The sequence below is a fragment of the Stylophora pistillata genome, chromosome 1 (assembly GCF_964205215.1).
Source record: "Stylophora pistillata chromosome 1, jaStyPist1.2, whole genome shotgun sequence".
NCBI lineage: Eukaryota > Metazoa > Cnidaria > Anthozoa > Scleractinia > Pocilloporidae > Stylophora > Stylophora pistillata.
In genome coordinates, this window is record NC_142519.1 from 7,578,736 (window position 1) to 7,596,464 (window position 17,729).

General features: G+C 38.8%; 2 protein-coding genes and 1 long non-coding RNA gene across 3 annotated transcripts; 2 read left to right on the forward strand and 1 right to left on the reverse strand.

The window, feature by feature from the left end:
• Positions 1-2,051: 2,051 nt before the first annotated feature.
• Positions 2,052-11,913, forward strand: LOC148741076 (uncharacterized). Its single transcript, XR_015991824.1, has 2 exons — positions 2,052-2,273; positions 7,962-11,913. It is a non-coding gene; the product is annotated as an uncharacterized LOC148741076 (long non-coding RNA).
• A 1,466-nt stretch (positions 11,914-13,379) lies between these two features.
• Positions 13,380-16,166, forward strand: LOC148741077 (uncharacterized). The gene is made up of 2 exons (XM_088733583.1): positions 13,380-13,774; positions 14,132-16,166. The coding sequence occupies exons 1-2, from the start codon at positions 13,653-13,655 to the stop codon at positions 15,027-15,029; spliced, it is 1,020 nt and encodes a 339-aa protein (XP_088589709.1). The 5' UTR covers positions 13,380-13,652; the 3' UTR covers positions 15,030-16,166.
• Positions 15,437-17,714, reverse strand: LOC148741078 (uncharacterized). Its single transcript, XM_088733557.1, has 2 exons — positions 17,462-17,714; positions 15,437-17,322 (listed from the first exon to the last, which is right to left on the reverse strand). Exons 1-2 carry the CDS (start codon positions 17,633-17,635, stop codon positions 16,357-16,359), a joined length of 1,140 nt encoding a protein of 379 aa, XP_088589683.1. The 5' UTR covers positions 17,636-17,714; the 3' UTR covers positions 15,437-16,356.
• Between the last annotated feature and the right edge of the window lie 15 nt (positions 17,715-17,729).

The window sequence follows — 17,729 nt, forward strand, 5'->3', positions numbered from 1 at the left end:
CAGACGTTGAAAAAAGGTCAGCCTAATTTCATCCGTCTCAAGTATATCCAATTTTTGCCGAAATCCGGAGATTTGCTCTTAATCTGATTTTCCACTCTCCATCTTTAAACTTTATTCGTCTATTTCAACTAGTTCATAGCCAAGTGCGTTTACAGTTCACTTTAATTGTTATTACAAATCATCAATCGGTAAAGTTTCCAGTTAAAAATTTGCAGTACTGAGATATGAACACACCTCTGCTGTTGTCGCGTTAAAAGGAAAGGAACGTTTTCTCCATGTTTCTAGAAGTAGAACATATGAAAGGATTCCATACAATTCGCTGTTCAGCTTTTCGCAAAAACTTCCTTAATATCCTCTTGCCTGTTGAAAAGTAAATGAATAAACACTTAATAAAGTATGAAGTTTAAACCACTTCATTAGCCTCTACTTTATCAGCTTTGCATGGTTTTAACCGAGCTTGCCCGAAGAAAAGAAATTTGGAAGATTCTCAAAAAAAAGGATCGATTAATTGTGATTTCAAGGGTTTGCTTGCAATCGCTTTCTGCAATTGTAAACGAATTCGTTTTAAAATCGGTTTTAGTGTTGATAATGATATGAACCAGATACTGCTATTTTTATTCGTTCGAGACTAAATCGGATTAGAGCTTTAATCAGATTATAATTGTAACGTTAGAATGTGCCAATCTTTATACCTTAAAGAATTCGGAAGTGTTAAGAAGACTTTATTTAAAACACGCTTGTCCCAGCAACAGAACTGATTTCCACAGAAACTAAATTTAAAATCTAGATAAGTATGTTTTAAAAAGTAGAAGAAAATATTAAGATAAATGATACCGAGAATCTAAGAAAATAAGGCGTGACCTTTAATTTTCAGATTTGAATATGTAATGATAACTCTTCGCCGCAGAATCGAATGTCTTCAGGAAGTGAGTTCCATGGTGGGAGTATATGTTACCACCACTATAATAAAATCTGTTTTTTACGTGTTAGAACTTAGGTAAGGGAAACCTCAGTGAGGTAGGGGAGCCCTTGAGATTGCATAGAAGGGTGTCGCTTTTTTATGAATAGGTCAGCGAGACAACTTGGGGCCGAGCCGTTAGGCACATTGGACATTTCCTTAGCTTTGGAAAGGTTTGGAAAGGTTTCCCACGGCATCTGCTAGAGGAATAAACAAAATGTCGAAAATGTTTATCCCTACTCGCATTTTTAAAACTGTCTCCAACTAAGCCGCGACAGCTGAAAATAATTCAGTAAATGTTTTAACGTTTGTATAACGGTTCTGGAGTCACCACATTTCGACTGATATACTATACTGTTAATCTTCATAAAGTTCATTAATCATCTTTCCCATCTTAATTAAGGAAACTTATCATTGTTTAGTAATAGCGGGGAAGATTTGGATAATCGAATTAACTAGATACTTAATTCCATTAGAGTAAATCGCAAGTTCAAAAGCTGCACGTTCGAGAGTCATTTTGGCTGAGACTGTACCATTAAGAAATAAACCACTCTTGCTATCGGTTTACCGGCTGATGAACCCCGCGGGATGTTAGAGGAATACGAGAAAAATTTGTAAACCCCGAGGCGCAAAGAGAATGATAAATCCAATCTTGTTTTGTGATAAAGTCAATGATTCTCATGAAAACCGTCAAAAATCAATTAGTAGAGACTTTAAGATTGAGGTTTTCGACTAAGAACGTCAAACCACAAAAGTCTAGGTTTGACGTTTTCAACGCACGTTTTCGACGGCAACAGGTAGGCTTTCACGTTTGGGATTTTCCTCGTGGATTCTTTGCTTTTTATCGTTAATCATCTCCCGTAGTGATGCTATAAATATGTGAAGTAGTTATTTTGTCAGGATACAGAGAAGAAATTAAGTCGAAAGAGTGCATGTTGAGCGTTTTGTCCTCTCTCTGAAAACAATCGTTTTCAGAGGCAGCAAATCCAATATGGCGGTGATAAATACTGTACATGCGTTTTAACCCTTTGATGGGCATTAAGTGTTTAGATATTTTTCTCTCTTCCGTTTAGACCCCAGCAGTATCATGGCTTTTATGTGGCCCAGCGTGAAGGATCATATCGCCCTCGCAACTGAGGTTACCAGAGAAAGGCCTGCAAAGCCCAGCGAGTGGGACAAGATTGCAGAGTCGTTAAGTAAACTGTTCTCAGATGATGAGAAAAAAAGGTGTTCCTAAAGGAAAGAGGGTGCCGCGAAAGGATGGAGAGGATACTAACGCAAAGTACAAGGAAGAAGATGCCAAATCTCTAAAGAGGTAGGAACTAGGAACTATTTTTAATTCAAATTAGTCATTGAAAACACTGTTAAAATCTGATGCCTGTGGTGAGTGGGATTTATGCCGTGGCTTGTGAAATGCAAAGTTGCAACCGTTGATTTATTAGAACAACTAGAATACCCTGTCGCTTGTCATTAGCAGGTCAGGCAGCGAGGAAGAGTACAGTGAATTAGAGCAGCTATGTGAAGATATAGAAATCTTTTGAGAATTTAACGAATCAATTTAAACCAATCTAAAACATCCCGATTTATGTAGCAATAGCGACTTCCGGCGCATCGTATTCAAAAGGAAAAATACAAAAAATACGACTGGTTCGATTTCGCTTCTGAAACCGCTGATTTCTATCTTTGAATTTTTGACATTGACTAGCCTCTAAATTGATTAGCTTTATGGCTCATTACTTTTATGAATTGGTGGCGAACGAGTTTGGTGGATGAATTTGTTGACATGCCATTTGCGAGAAATTAAAAATATCAGCACAATGTGGCAGACGTTAAGTTAGCCAAACCTACAGTTAGGCAAGGTTTTTCGTTGATTCATAGATCTGTGTGCCTGTAACATGTATAAATTTGTTTCGAGAATGAGAGGTTACAGTTTTTAGAAACTAATTTTAAACTTGAACAGCCGAAACCGCTGCGACATACGATATCAAGACCATTGACCGCGTTGCCATGGAAGCTACAAGCAGCTGCAAAATGAGTTGAGAAATGTTACTATCACCAGAGATAATTGTTCACCATATGATCCAACATAATGTATCCCCCCATTCCCCCCTTTGTAATGCTGGTAGCTAAGGAGTATCATGTAAAAAAACTTCGATGAACAATACTGAATCGGGGAGGGGGGTAGTATTCGGGTTTTTTGCTCAAAACCACTTCTTGACCATCTGATGAAGTAGGGAAATGCTATTTTTTTTTTCTCAAGGTGTCTCAACATTTTTGCTATTGTACTATTGGTTGTCTGGTTTCTGTTAGGGTAAAAAGAAATCCTCTTCCTTTACTTGTGAGATGAAAAGCGCTAGGAAAGATGTCTACAAACATGATTGATTTTGGAAATGGACATGTCAGTAGGATACTTTTGTTGAAGCATGCAATTCTATTGAGCAACCTTCCAAATATCACCCAAGAAAGCATTTACATATCATATCAAACTCACGGGGTACAAATAGTCTCTTACTGAATTTCGTGACCACGCCCACTTCATCGGCCCACTCAAATCGAGTGCGATTTTTGGATGTTACATCATTTTGCCGACTCTCTGTATAAAAAGTGAACAATGTACCACCGAAATATTGTACTATAATATCATGGCTTTCCATTTTGTGTATTTTCGCACTACAAAGTAAAGTTTTTCCTTCGTCATTTTCACCTTTTCCCGAGCGGGTCTGTCAAAATTAAGAAGGCGTTCGTGGTCAAAACAAGACCGAGCAATACAGTGTAGACTTGACTACTTCTTTATTTCAAAACAGTTAAAAGATCGCGTAAAAGAGTGCAAAATAGTTCCAAACATTTATTCAGATCACTCCGCCGTCGATCTTTCCGTGTCTTTTAGTGAAAGTGAGCTCCCTCGAGGACCAGGGTTCTGGAAGTTTAACAACTCTTTGCTGTCAGATACTAATTACGTGGAACTGTTGACATTTAAAATTCCCATGTTTGCAAAAAAGCATGAACAAGTCAACGACAAAGGGTTGTATTGGGAAATGATTAAAATGGAAATTCGTGCCTTTACAATAGCTTTTTCAAAGAAGAAAGCTAAACGAAAACGTGACGAAGAATCAATTCTTTTGTCGGAAATGATAAAATTGCAGACCAAACTCCGGACGTCATACAGTGATTCCCTTAAGGCCGAGCTGGAGAGAATAAAATTCAAGGTTTCTAAAATTGCGGGTATCAAGACACGAGGAACAATCGTGCGCAGTAGAGCGCGTTGGTATGAGCATGGTGAGAGAAATAGTAAATATTTCTATAACTTAGTTAAAAGGAACCAAAAAAAGAAGCATATAACGTCCTTAGTTAACAACGTTGCTGACAAAATCACAAACCCGAAGGACATCCTGGAGGAAGAAGAACGTTTCTTTAAGGAGGTTTATTCATCAAGAAATATGGACCCCAACTGTCCAACTTTCAATGAGTTCTTTGAAACAGAAAATGCATTATCAGAAGAAATCGCGAAAACGTGCGAAGGTGTCATGTCTATCAAGGAGTGTGAAATTGCGTTAAAAACTATGGAAAACAACAAAACTCCCGGCACGGATGGGCTAACGCCTGAATTCTACCGCTACTTTTGGAACTTGCTCGGTTTATTTATGGTAAATAGCTTTAATTACGCTTTTCGAAACGGTACTCTCTCCATCTCTCAGCGCCAAGGAATTATTTCCTTAATTCCGAAGAAGAAAAAGAATACCGAATATTTAAAAAATTGGCGACCTGTATCTTTATTGAATGTAGACTATAAAATCGCAACGAAGACCATCGCTCTGCGTTTGGAGAAGATCTTGCCGAATTTAATTCATCCTTGCCAATCTGGGTACGTTAAAGGAAGGTTCATTGGGGAAAGTATCAGGTTAATAGCAGATACAATGCATTTCACAAAAGAGAAGAATATTCCAGGGGTAGCCGTATTTTTAGATCTCGAGAAAGCGTTTGATTCGATTGAGTGGAATTTTATTCATAAATGCCTCGAAACGTTTAATTTCGGTCTTGATCTCCGACAGTGGATAAAAGTGTTCTATACAGATATCTCTAGTTGTGTCTTGAATAACGGGTACGCTTCAAAACATTTTCATCTAGATCGCGGAGTGCGTCAAGGTTGCCCACTTTCCGGCACATTATTCATTATTGCTATTGAGCTACTCGCGCAAAGTATTAGATGCTCAAAAGAAATAAAAGGTATCACAATAGATGAACATAAAGAGGTCAAACTTTCGCAATATGCAGACGACACAACTGTACTTCTGTCTGATGTTCAATCAGTGTCAAAGTTATTTGATTTATTATCACTTTTCGAAAGGTGCTCTGGTCTAAAACTAAATCAAACAAAATCTGAAATGCTATGGCTTGGCTCTGTAAGCCACAGAAAAGATTCTATACTTGATCTTCCAATGAGCGGTGAGCCAGTTTACGCGCTTGGAGTGCATTTTACATATGACCTAGAAGTGTCTGAAAAGAAAAATTTTTTGGACAAATTAGATTCTTTAAAGAAAACATTGAACATGTGGTCCCAAAGAGACCTCTCCATCGTTGGTAGGATAAATATAATTAAAACATTGGCACTTTCAAAACTTGTCTTTATCTGCAGCGTCATGAGCACCCCTAAAGACTTCAGTAAAGAAGTAAACAGGATCGTGTTCGACTTTATTTGGAATCACAAACCCGCCAAAATAAAAAAGACTACCCTTTTCAAGCAAAAAACAGCTGGTGGCTTGGACATGAGGGATTTTTCTCTCTTTGATAAAGCACTAAAGTTAAACTGGGTAAAACGGTTATGCTCTAACTCGGATGCTCCATGGCAGTACATACCAAAATCCCTCCTAGCCGATGTTGGCGGTACAGAACTGTTTAAATGCAACTATGATTATAATATCCTTGACCTAGACAATCATCTTCCTCCTTTCTACAGAGAAATCATTTTTTACTGGCAGGACATTGCAACGACCACACCTAAAAATAAAACTGAGGTTCTCTCACAGCCAATCTGGAATAATCGATTTTTAACTGTGAATAAGAAAACGGCATTCTTTCCTCATTGGCATCAAGCTGGAATAAAACAAATCTCGGACCTTTTTGACTCCTGTGAGGGTCAATTCCTTTCATTTAATTCTTTTCGCAATAAATTCAATGTAAAATGTAACTTTTTGCAATATTATAGCATCCTTTCTTCTATTCCACAAAATTGGAAAAAACTATTGCAAGAAAATTCCCAAGACCTAGTTACGCCTCCTACCTCAACCTGTTCACTCTCATGTAAAGCAATATACAGTATCCTGCTTAACCTCGAAGATCTACCGCCACCAACTTCTGAGAAAAAACTTTTAATGTCTGGCATCGAGAAAAGTGACTTGAACAAAATCTACCTCCTACCATTCAAAGCCACGAGAGAAATTAAATTGACAATGTTTCAATACAAAATTATTCACCGAATTTTACCAACGAATAGCTTGTTACATAAAATGAAAAAAGTTGCATCGCCCTCCTGTCCCTTTTGTCCATCTGAGCACCAGACAGTCTGGCATTTGTTTATAAACTGTAAGCAAGCAAGTTCTTTTTGGAATAGATTCCAGGAGTGGTACTCAACCTCTAGTAATATGAAACTGTCACTGTCAGAACTGGAGATTAAGTTCGGAATTATTCGCTGTCACACCTACTGTTTAGCCCTCAACCATCTCATTATTCTAGGCAAATATTTTTTATATGTTAACGCTTTAAATACCATAAATTGCCGTTTCGATGATTTCGTCTCACTTGTGCGCGACAAAATTTATCTAGAAAAATATATTGCTGTCACTTGTAATAACGAGAAGGAGTTCAGGAACAAATGGAAATTTTTTCTGTCGTTATAAAATTGTATTGTCTTTTCTTTTTTTTTTTTTTTTTTTTCAACTTTGTATTTTGACCTCTTCGCTATCTTTTTCATTTAACAGTTTATTAATTTCTGGAAAATCAATTCCCTTGTAGTTTAAATAGCAAACACAATTCTCAGTAGTTACTCGACAATTAACATGCAAACAATAATGTGGTAAATAGATCAACTGTAATTAAATTTGACTAGTGTAACTGTATTGTTATATATGTATTGTAAGTAGTGTAAGTTAATGTAGTTTAAACATGGTGTAAAAAGTAATTATAGTGTAAGTACATGTGTAAGTGTAATAAACAATAAAAAAATAAAAAAAAAAAAAAAAAAAAGACCGAGCAAGGAGTCTTGGGCGATTTCTCTCTTACGCAAGCGCAAATTGAAAATGTACCGCCAAAATCAAAGAGAGGAACAAATGTCCTTGTTTTGATATGTAAATTGTCGAACAAGGAGCAGATTGAACCTCGTCAAATGGCTAGTCAAAACAGCCACACCTTCCTCCTTTTGCTCGTTTCCTGTTTTATAAGCGTGAAAGCAGTGGGATAAGAATCGGGTAGCTCGGAAAGCGCTTCACCATCGTTTACTTACGAGATAATCAAGTAAGATTTGTAAAGTTATTTTCCGAAAGAGTCGGAATAAATACATTTTTTTCAGGTTACATTTCTGCTTTTACCCTAAACGTCGTCCAATAAATGTTTGTTGCAGCCTACTAATCTATACAATTTCGAAGGAAAATATTCAGATGCTTCACCGTCCCCGAAGGGGGTTCTGTCCTGGTGTACCGGTTCACAAGGGCATTACCATTGTTCTTTCTTTATTTAGGAGTTATCGGTTAGCTATTGTGTATTGTTTGGTCTTTTGTATTGGCTCTTGTGAACCGGTACACGAGGACAGAACCCCGAAGGGTCTCCACTCATCGAAGCGTGTACTGTAGCCAACGTAGTGAATTTTCAGTCTCTTGTTGTGTTTGTCAACCTCCGTGACTTCAACATCATACAATTTTGTATCTTTTCTCTGTGAAATGACCTTTTTAACAGGGGTGTATGCTGAGTATTCGTTGCGGAATCGCTTTGGTTCTCTTATCTCTCTCTTTAGCTTGTCCGCCATTTTGAAAATTTGCTCAGGAGGGCATCTGGGTTAGCGGCCGCGCCAAGCTGGAACCGACAAAAACAAATGTCCATCGCAGTGGGGAAACAGTTTGATATGAAAATGGTGTTTTTCGCGTACGCAGAATCAAAGAGGTAAGAATACCTCTCACTTTATTTTATTACAGAGCTCAGCCTTGTGGCCGATAACGCGCTTTCTGATTGGCTAAGAGCGAGATCAGAGCAGGGCATTATACAATGGTAATGCCCACGGGCCGATTCTGACGAATTATGCAAGTGAGAGTACACAGACAAGTGCCGTTGCGATTCTTTTCGGATTTTGAAAATTCGAGCGTATAAAAACGACGAGGGCTGATTAACAGTCAGAGAGAGTAGAATCAATTCAATACATGCAACTAAAATTTGTTTAGGAGATTAGTAAAGGTACAGACTTAAACTGTCTATGAGATTGTGCTGGAAGGAACGAGGTAAACAAACAAGAATGAATTAAAATAAATAAGTAATCAGTTTATTTAACCTTTAGGTAGTTTTAAACACTAAATTAGAAGGGAGACAATAAAATTCATTCAATTCTACACAGAACACAATACACTTGGCATAACAAGCAAAAACAATCAAGCCCTATTATAACTGTGAGTAACGAACTTACTAAGGCGGTCTGTTCTGACGAAGCGGAATTGAGAACAGGAAAAACCGGATTTCAACCCGTACCCATGAGCGACATTCGTAGGCTCTGGCAGCAGGTGTGCAAGGAAGCCAAACTCTTTGATATTAGATATAAAACGCCTGCAAGCCTCATCACGGCGCGCCAACAGAGTAGGCAAGCCGCAGCTCACGAGTGCAGACTCATAAGAGCAATCTGGAAATATGATTCTCAGTGCAAACATCTGAACGCTTTACACCAAGTGAACCAGACCGGCGGGTAACGAGGCCCCCACCGGAGATGCAAATTCTAAAATGGGCTGTACCAGGCTACAATAAACCTGAATAAGATCTGCTGGTGGGAGGCCTGATTTCCTTAAGACTCGTAACGCATGGAGTTGCTTGCGTGCTTTCTTCACAATATAGTCGCAGTGAATAGGCCATGACAAATTATGTGAAAGATGGACAATTTAAGCTCACATCTCAGATGAAAAACCGTAAAAATTTCGAATTGAAAAGCTGTCATTTTACACGATAAAATCAGGATTGTTCATGTTAGCACGCACCTTTGTTATTTTTTTTCATGGTGCTGTATAAACAAAGGAAATATTTTTGTCATTCGTACCATCGGTCATGACGCTAAGAAGCCTCCTTGTCATTTTATCCATTGGTTATTAACGCGTCATGTGCAGTGCCGTGTCTTCAGTAGTACAAGTTTTACCGTGAGGGTTCCAAATATTCAGAAGAAACAAAAAATCCCAGAGGCCGAATAGAATTATGCTTTAACACAACTCACTGAGTAAAAAAATTGAAACATTTGGCCACAAGTCTGAAGCCGAAGTGGAACGCAACGCAAAAAATAGTCTGGTTAAAAGCTACTAAAGTACTAATGGAAAAAGACTGGTATACTTACCCAGCGACTGCTTTTGACAACTCAACCAAACGATTTAAAAAGGTAAGCTTAACTGCTATGATGATCAAAAGAAGAATCCTCTGCTAAAGCAAGTCTACACAAAGGCTATAAAGATGTGGTTGATGAAAGTGTAGTAAGATCGTCCGGGTGAGTGCGTATATAGTCCTGTGAAGACTGACAGTTTCTAACGAAACTGTGGTGCTGCGTCGGTGGGGGTAACAAGGTAATTTGAATTGGCACCGTAACGGCTGATTTAAGTCATCATCAGAGTCAAGATGTGGTTTAAGTGGAACTTGAGCGATGTGATATTTGGTAATTGCAGGCCGCTTGCAGATATCTGCATTGACACTTTAATGGACACTTTTCCTGTTGATTGATTTATTTGCCGGAAGAGTTAAAATATTAGCAGTATTTAAATGTACATGTATTATTTTCCTGGCAGGGAACCTCATTTGGAAACCAAGGGGCTAATGATTATAAGCTCCCCCACAACTAAGACTAGAAATACAGTTCTCATGCGTGAACTGTTACGTTTCGTAGTTAAGATTACAATAAAAAAAAAAAAAAAAAAAAAAAAAAAAAAAGCATAAAAAGAGAGGCAGGAAGGCACAAAAACATTCTGCAAAAATTCAGCAAACTATATATACTTGAATAAAATTTGGAAAGGAGCAATGCTTATAGAAGAGAAATAGTAGGGATGTTTTGTACATTGTGATAAGAGAATTATTTGAACTAATAGCGCTATCAATCTTTTGTCTAAATACTTCAGAAGTGCACTTGGACAAAACGAGTTCGTTTTTTTTCCGTTTATAGTATGACGATGCAAAAGTGAAACTCTTGAGCATTTTTTTTTTATCACTGGATTTGTTTATATTTAATGGAAATAATGGATGAAACCATTATTATGCCTATCTTAGAGAGGTGTGACAACTAAAACCATTTGAAATATGAAATAAATAGGTGCTCGTATTCAAGTAATGAAGGCTATTTTTCTTCGATGTATTGCATTGCTGTAATTTACTAAATTACGCCTTGTTTCATATTCGTCGGGTTTTAAAAAATTATCCTTCTAGGAGAGCATCCGTTCTACGAACTTGTTTTATAATCTTTTAATTCATCCTTTCCTTCGCTCAGTCAATAAATCAATGTCTACGCTATTCTATTTTTTATCGTTCTAGCACAGAATCATCTCTAGCGATTTTTTAAGGTTACTTCCCACCTTCACAGGCCGAAAAAATCGTTTTCTCTTTAATTGGACTAGACTGAAGTTAAAAATTTTACCTCACGTTCATAGGGGAAAAAAAAATCTCAAAAAGCGTCCGACTTAAATGGGAAAACGTATTTTTAAATAAAAGTTAATAGACCAGGAAGGCGTCATAATCTCGTAAATGGACGAACCCCCTGGGAGAATAATTGCGGCATTTTCATGTTATCTGCATATTATGTTTTCATCGCGCACTTGACAAAACTCACACCTAGAAGGTCTCTGCTAGTGGAACGTCTTTTCTCACGGATAACAAAAAAAATAAAAACTAGAGAGGAATCTTTGGGCAAAGGAAAAAACAAGCCCAAAGTAGAGGGAAATGGCATTATTTTGTCAGGAAGAAAAGAAAAGAAAAACAGTCCTGGCACTCCTCTCCACTCTGGCATCCAAACCGCGAACAGAGAAGTCGTCATCAAATCTACATTTGTCGTACATAAGGTTAAAAATGAATCGGCCTTGATACAACATAGGCAATCGCCTCGAATCATAGTAATATCGAAGCGCCTCTGGCCAAATAAAGAACTCTCCAGGGGATCGATAGGAAGGTTGTTACGTTTGCCCTACTGCCAAACAACACCTTCCGGGCAGTCGGGCGTGTAATTGGACCGGACGCTCTTCGATATTTGAAACCCGTAATAAGAGGGGGGGGGGGGGGGGGGGGGCTTTGGAACTTTCGGTTTTGCGGTTTTGACTGGTTTTCGGATCGGTTTTTCGGTTTTTTGTGCCCAAAAGGTTCGGATTTTTTTGGTTTTGGTGTTCAGAGCGGTTTGCGGATTTTACGTGTTTTTGCATTCGATTTTCGGTTTACACGAAAACTCTGATGCGGTTTTCAGTTTTTCCTTTTTAACCCCATTTAAAGGTGAAAATGTCGCAGTTTTGTCAGATTTGCATGCGGTTTTCGGTTTTGCTGCCTTTTTTCGTCGGTTTTTCGGTTTTGGAGGTTTTTTTCTCCAGTTTTGCGGTTTCCCAGAGGCCCTAATGCCCCCCTCAGTAAAGGCAAACAGATTACGCTAATGATTGCCGTTATGACCGGAAGACCCCAAAATCACACACAACACGCTTGAGCCGCCTTTGATCAAACCAATGTATTTCAATTAAAAAAAGAAAAAAAAAAAAAGAAAATATATATATATATATATATATATATGAAAAATAAATCAAGTATGAGATATTCTGCATATGAGACACTGAAAAGAAAATTTCCTTCTCAAGAAAACTGAAGGACAAAGAGAGGACTAATATCGATTTTATTCGCTTGACAGAAATTTCTTATGCAATATAAGAAAATGATGGATGGTCTGAATTGGAGGGTCGAAATATCGGTTAGAGTTTTATTACTTTGTCCGTAGCTGACAAAAGTTTTCGATCAGTTTGTCGGTTGTTGGTAAATCTTAATTCACGACTAAAAACGCAAGTTCATTAAGTTCGATGACATGAGTCCTCTAGTTAACTAAGCCTGAAATTTAAAGCAGTTACCTCCTACGCTAGAGTGCTCTTTTATCTAACTACAAATATCAATAATACGTATGATGCACGATCCTTCGCGGTAGATAGCGCTATTCATGCAATAGCGAAAATTAGACCTGAAAAAAATCAGGCCTGTACGGGATTCGAACCACTGACCTCTGCGATACTAGTGCAGCGCTCTACCAATTGAGCTAACAAACCAACTGGGAGCAGGCCGTTAAGTTGATACGAAATAAACCCGTGAAAGTCATAAATCAGATACAACTGAATATATGAAGTTCATATATTTTGAACTGCGGTATTACAGGCCTGCGGTATTATCCCGCACAGGCCTGATTTTTTTCAGGTCTGATTTTCGCTATTGCATAAATAGCGCTATCTACTGCGAAGGATCGTGCATCATACGTATTTAATACCGCAGTTCAAAATATATGAACTTCATATATTCATTGTACCCAAATATCAATAATGTCGGACCATCTCCATCTTACGTTAGTATTTCATTGTCGCTAATTGGTAATCTTTTTTTTCCTTTTGTCGGTTGCCAGTTATAGTTATCGCCCTTTGTCGTTAGTCGATTAAAACCACACAGACCCACATGATAGACTCCGTGTACGGTGATAAAATCAGCTATGATACGTACGTATGCGGTCATTAACTAAGTGTAAGGTCAAGGACTGGATATTGACTGAGTGCTTTTAAAGATCAAAGCTAATTTCCAGCTATCATGCCGAACAAGTTTAGTTAATAAAGGATGAATTTCAGGAGAATATTTCAAGGATGACTTGTTTATTTTCGAACGCTAATAGCGATGGTGCGTGTTCGTTTCATCTAACAAATTGAAAAACTAAGTGCTACGATATGTTTTACACATTTCTACAAACGTGAGATAAAACGTTTGACAAAACCATTTCTAAGCTTTCATATCATCATCACCTCATATTCATCGCGCAGAATACTATTTTCAATGAGCGTAATATCAATTCACATGTCTAGAACTTATCAGCTGTGATTGGTAAGTAAATTTAGCTTTGAGTCGCATAAGCAGATTTCAGCTGCTGTCAATCAAACGGTTTGTTGCGTGATGTCAGTCCCAATGTGCGATAGAGTTAACGATAGCGCACTAATAGAGTCCTAAAGTGCTTACGTCACGTTTCCATAGCACCGGAATTCTGTGGTCTAAACAAACCAATATGGCGTCCCTAGCGTGACACATTGTCGTTGACCTCGAACACTTCAAGAGCTATAATAGCGCATTTTATCCTCCAATAATAGAAATAAGATAAAGAGAATCAAGATAACCTTTGGCCTTACTATTGAAGAGTATAATAAGCGGACAAAAGCACCTGGTGAGCAATAATTCGAGTCAAAACGCCACGGAGACGAAGTTTGCGATGGGCCAGTGTTTTCATCGAGATGGCAATCACACATCTGAAAGCCACTGCTGCCGATTCTTTTCGTTTCCAGACCAGAAAAAACATAAAACACTCTATGATAAGTGGATATCATTTGTAAGGTGAGTATTTTTCGAAAAATATATATTTCGATGCTGTACCATCGATTAGAAATAGCTGTTTTTTTTTTATCTCAAACTGATTCACGATTAGCTGTTTCTCTTTCTTGTCTTATTTCTTTTCTCGCGGCTTTGCCTTTCCTTGTCTTCAGTCTTGATCTAAGATTATTTAGTTACTAAAAAACTATATGATAGTTGTGAGTATCAAAGCTTTTACACTAACTAGTATTAAGTAACAAGCTCAGAGAAATACTCGCTTCGCATTCACGTCTTAGACTACAAGGTTAAGCATGTGACCAAGTAAACTTCGGGTTTTTTAAGCGCAAGTATAGTAACTGCTTCTGTCTTTTTCTGTTATAGGAGAGGAGATAGAAAGCCCAGCAAACATTCGCGACTTTGCAGTTGTCACTTTAAAGATGGGCGAAAAGAAAATATGCCAACCATCAGTGACAGAAACAGGCTCAAGCTGTTTGATAGTTTGGACTTGCTGCCAGGTACAGGACCAACACCTCCCAGTACACCTACCCCCAAGAAAAAACGGAAAGTGTCTGCCGAGCCCACGAAATTACCAACTGTAGCATCTGTGCTTGAAGAGATTAAAGAGAACTCTGAACCATGTTCCACTGAATGCTCACAAGAGGAAAAGACAAGTTCCAAAGAAGCTCTGCTGTCAATAGAGCTTGATATGACTTCAACAGAACTTGCTAAACACAAGGAAGTGTCAAGTTACTATAGTGCACACTACTCTGCTAAGAGCTTGAGCCCTGAGGTGATACGGATGGAGACAGGTCTACCCACTAAGGATGTTTTTGATATTGTTGTGGGATATGTTTCAAGATTCAAGGGTGAAATAAACTATTATGCTGGATGGAAGGTTGAGGCGATCACACTTGAGGACCAGATATTTATCACTCTGATGAAACTGAAACAAAATTATACCAATCTACATTTAGCCCAGTTGTTTTCATGCAGTGTTGCAACTGTTGCTAACATAGTACTTACTTTTGTCCATGTTCTGCATTCTCTCCTGTTCAAAGACATCATGACAACTGTGCCATCTAGAGAAAAGAACAAGATGTGTTTGCCATCTTCTTTCACTGAGTACAGCAGTTGCCGCATTGTGATTGATTGTACAGACATTGAAATTGCTGCACCTAAGCTCATGTCCCAGCAGAATGCTACATATTCCAGCTACAGGGGAATGAACTCTTTCAAAGTCATTATAGGGGTTGCCCCAAATGGAGTTATAACCTGTTAGTGATCTTTTTCCTGGCTCAGTCAGTGACAAGGTCATGGTTAAAGAGTCTGGGTTTTGTAAACATTTGAGTGCTGGTGATCTTGTTCTGGCAGACAAAGGTTTTCTCATCAGCGATGTAGTTCCAAGAGGTGTTTCAGTGAACATACCACCATTTCTCAACAATGGAAAGTTTACAGAGAGTGAGGCAAGGGCGACAAAATCAATAGCTCGATGTCGCATCCACGTAGAGCGTGCAAATGCAAGACTTAAGAGTTTTCGCATCCTGGGCTTCATCCCAGCATTTTTGAGGTGCCATGCTGACAAGCTATGCCAACTGTGCTCAGCTCTTGTTAATTTGCAGTATCCATTGATCAAGGATGGCTGCGAAGACTTTGAATTTGACTGAATAGAACTTTTTTTCAACTAAATTATAGTACAATGAGTTTTTAATATTATTTTTGTATTACTAGAAGCCCTACTGTAACAGATCAAATGGTATTGACATAGCTTTGGTCAAAAATATGATGTGGTCAGTTTTACATTTTTCTGATATTCATCTCCTTTATGTTCATTAATACAAACTACTATGTGTTCTGTGAAAATAGATTATAATGAAAACCAGTGACATTCTTAAATTGTCATTTCAACTAAATCCAGGTCAGGGGCATGTGACCAGTATGGAATTCTTTCGTCCAGTAGTTCCAAGTGTGAAAGTCGTGCTGGCTTAAAGGTTTTACTTTTGTGTCTGTGAAGCTGGGAGCCTGAGTCCAGGTGTATAAAACTAAAGCCACACTTCAATTAGCTTAAGGGATGGTGAGAGGTAGTCAGAAAAAATAACCTGTGCTGCATGGATTTTGTTTTGGCTCTCTCCCCTTCCCTTTGCATTGCTATGCAAGCCTACTTAAGTGTGGCATAAGTTTTATGTACCTGGGCCCTGTTGAGTAACCAGGATAAGTGTTACCAGCTACCAGTAGCCATTGGTTGCAAAAAAAAAATTGTTTAAGCTTGCTTTCAGGAAGAATGTAATTTATTATTAAGTTACTATGCTAAATGGAAAAATGTGGGTTCTTTATCTTGTGTCTCTATCTGAGTGTAGAATATGTAATGTTATATTAAGAAATTAATGTATGAAATTTAAAAAAATACCTTTTAACATTAGCTACTGCCTATTTACATTAGCTCCCACTCCCCCCCCCCCCCCCCCCACTCTGATTATGTCCAGCATCTGTGCACCACTTTTCAAAGTTCTCCCTCGGTAATCTTTGGAAATAGTTGATGAAAGTAAAAATCACTCAAGATAGTAATATTGTGCTCCCAAGATTCATCTCGTTCAATCTTGATAACTACACTATCCTTTGTGGTCCATACAACAAAGTAGCAGAATTTGCGCTTTGTCAGGAACATCTGGCCTTGACACTGATGCCAGTAAACGTGTGGTAGACAGCGTATAATTCCCTTCCTTCTCCTCCAAGTAAAAGTCTTTGTGCCCACAAGCTTCCTTGATTGTCGCATTTCGATGTGTGTAGGGGCACTTACACTCAATCACCGAGTCGTCTCCCACAAGTCCATCAGGGGAAGCACCCAGAACTCCCGACTCGTGTAGCCAAAGGCCGGTCTGTACAGGTGTAAAGTTTGTGATGTTGGTGAAGGATTTCAGGGCCTCAGTCTCATTGTCCTGTCCCCATGCAATTGCTTTAACTCCACTCAAGTTGTATTCCCCAAGTAGTCGCTTGATAAGAGACGGCGTAACTCTTTTTGCCTGGAGGACGGAGCCAAAATTACTGACAGTCGGGCGGCCTCTACGAGCTTGGTGCCATGCAGGGCTGTTTCGCTGGCCAGCCGTGAGGGTGCTCACAACATTTATGGTTCTCTCCTCTACTTTGGCATTCTCAATCAAGTACTCAAATTGTTTTTCCTTCGTAGATGCCATAAGGAAACCTTCTGAGTAAATGATATCCTCAATCGTCTTGATCGGGAGAGGGGTAGCAGGTTGTGGTTCGGGACTCAAGATCCAGCAGGTCCCTGTAAATTTGCCATAGCGCTTTAGTTCGCTGTACAGCCACATCCGATCTTCTCGGCTAGGATCGCGCGCCAAAGGGCTGTAATCCTTCTTCTTCGGTGGCGCTGGAAACATCTGGCTTGCAGACTGTACGCTTTCTGCCTTTCGCTTTCGTTTCCATTGGCATTCCAGGTCCGTCCTGCTAAGGTTATGGATGCCATAAATAAATATGGCTGCCGCGTGACTGCACTTGAACTCGCCGCGAGGACACTCGCATTCTGTGTTTTTTATTTCAAGGTTTTCATCGAGATAAATCTGATAAAAAGATAATTCGAAACAGACACGTAAGTTGCAATATATATTCCGCAATATAAACATTAAATTGGAGGTGAAATCGGGGTTGGGAGTTCTTCGAATTGAACATACGTGTTGTGATCCCAAATTGGCAACTTACTGTGACTTTGTAGTCCTTATTTTTCATGCTTGCTTGGACTTCACCTTTGATGACTCCCCTGGAATAAATAAAGCTTTGGACATGGTCGGATTTGAAGTGGTTTTCTCCGCGATCAAGCGATTTCCGCTCTCCAGAAAAGAAAGAAACGAGTGAGCATATCGATAAAGACGCCATGTTTGAAGTATGAGTTTAAACTGTTTAGACCAGAAAAAAATGCTGTCATGGCAACGTGACGTCACACTTTAGGACTCTATTAAAGGCCGGCCGC